This window comes from Austrofundulus limnaeus, unplaced genomic scaffold (genome assembly GCF_001266775.1).
Source record: "Austrofundulus limnaeus strain Quisiro unplaced genomic scaffold, Austrofundulus_limnaeus-1.0 Scaffold19, whole genome shotgun sequence".
Taxonomy (NCBI): Eukaryota; Metazoa; Chordata; class Actinopteri; order Cyprinodontiformes; family Rivulidae; genus Austrofundulus; species Austrofundulus limnaeus.
In genome coordinates this window covers 72,858-74,967 of record NW_013952421.1, presented here as the reverse complement: position 1 = coordinate 74,967, position 2,110 = coordinate 72,858, and the positions used below count along the sequence as shown (strand labels likewise).

The 2,110-nt window shown below is 36.8% G+C and overlaps 1 protein-coding gene across 3 annotated transcripts in view; it reads right to left on the bottom strand.

The window, feature by feature from the left end:
• The window catches only part of pemt (phosphatidylethanolamine N-methyltransferase), a 138,196-nt gene that overhangs the window by 77,440 nt on the left and 58,646 nt on the right, over positions 1 to 2,110 (bottom strand). For all 3 annotated transcript variants that reach the window (XM_014003446.1, XM_014003447.1, XM_014003448.1), the window contains exon 3: positions 872 to 987. In XM_014003446.1, the coding sequence (XP_013858900.1) occupies positions 872 to 987 (116 nt within the window). The remainder of the gene's footprint in view (positions 1 to 871; positions 988 to 2,110) is intronic.

Below are 2,110 nucleotides of genomic sequence, written 5' to 3'. Positions count from 1 at the left end.
TAAGTGTTTTAATCAACTGTTATTTGACAGTAAGGTGATTATGTATTTTTCTGTTTTATTTTTCAATTTAACTAAGTTGATCACTATGGTTTAGTCCACTATGTTTTACTTTGAAACATGTATGGTTATTTATGCTTAAGTCTTAAACAAATATCTTGTTAATTTCTTTGTCGTTCCTGATAAAGTTGTCCAAGTAATGATAATTAACTTGGATGTGTGTTAATTGTTGTTGGTTTCAACTTTTTTATAAGAAATTTGATTGTCCACAATAAGCTGTACATTAGTAATTTATTTGACTCTGTAAATAAAAATCATTTATTTTAGATCAACTTAAATTCCTGAGTATGTTCACTTATTGTGTGGTTTCTCTCATATTTGCACAGAGAAGGTGTTCTTTCTTAAACAGAAGAACTRGTGAATTTCCTTATAGTTTTATTATATGAAGGTGTAGGTTAACCCCTACAACACTTAATATCACAGATTTTGAGCTAATATTTGGAGTGGCAGCAACACATAAGTGTTGATTTGGTTTTAATGCATTTTGATGTGATTTAGACTGTTTCCCCCATATTGATTTTACAGAAGGTTGTTGAAAAAGCTTGTGGACCAAAGATATTTCAGACAACATTCAATCAATGGATTAGTATGTATTGGGGAAGACACAGCTACTACCACATCAGATTCTAGCTGCAACAACCTTTCCTGAGTTGGGTTGACTTCAAAAGGTTCCCAGTTGTATAATTTGTAAAACAAAACATCCAGTACATTCAGTAGTTCATGACATATTGGTGAACAGACAAACAAATGTTATTGCCTGAATTTTTGTGGCTAGAGGCAAGAAAAAGAAAAAAAAAGAATTGTGTGCTTTTACCTGTGGCTGCGGAAAACATTGAGGAGAACGATGACGAAGCCCAGACTGTAGCAGGCGAAGTAGGGGCTACCAAAGAGCCGGGAGAGAACCCGGGTGTGATGCTCCCATCTCGCTACCTGAAAAATGGAACCACAACAAAAAGTTCAAATAATGGTGTTGAGAAAAAATACTTTGACAAATGTACACCAGAGACGACTGCTGAAATGATAAGCTAAAACACAATTGGTCAAACCATATTTCTACCTAGCCATAGTTCTATTTCAAACTTGTCCATTGCTATTTTATACAAATTGATGATGATAATAATGATGGTGCCTTTATTGTCATTGTACAGAGCAGAATGAAATTATGTTCAAGAAAACCCATTCAAGAAAAAACACATGACAAAACATGGGGGAACAGGTGAACAGGTCATGTGGCAACCACGTTGACCTTTTTAAGGGCTGGAAACACACAATAGGAAAGCTGAGTTTAAAAAAATTGCTCTGATCCTATGTTTACATCAGAAACATAGGATCACATGCACAAAAAATGACTCGCGATAGAGCAAGACAGCCTGGGGCAGGGAGGGAGCTTAGGTCAGATAACACATGAGTTGGGGCGGGAATCAGTGGAGTCGGTTACGTTGAAGGTGGGTCTCCGTCCTAGGACCCGACCATAGGCTCCCCAGAGTCCAGAGTCACATGATGTTATTGTCTCGGCTAACTAGAGTTCAGAGTCTCCTCCTCCTCGGCCTTGGGTTCATGGGCCGGGTTCAAAACGGGTGATGGGGTTGGGAGGGAATCAAGTCCTTGTTGACATATCATCCTTGGGGAGTTTCAGATAAGCATGGCCAATCAAGGCCATACCGCTGGGAACCACTAGATAAACCCAGTTGTTTTAGGACAAAACAGCCTTGAATTACCTGCTGCTTTTAATGTCTTTATTGTATCTCTGAAGTGGCAAAAAAGAAAAAAATCCAATCAGTCGAATTTGGGGTCTCCTCGCCTCTTCACTGTCTGAAGCTTCACCCAAATGCAGAGGTGTCAAGTAACTAAGTACAAATACTTTGTTACTTTACTTAAGTAGTAATTTTGGTTGTTTGTACTTTAGTGGAATAATTATTTTTCAGACTACTTTTTACTTCTACTTCTTACATTTTAATTCAATTATCTGTACTTTCTACTCCTTTCTTTTTAAAAATGCAAAAAGTATTTCATTTCTATTTAACTTTGACTTGTTTTTATTCCATCTTTTCAT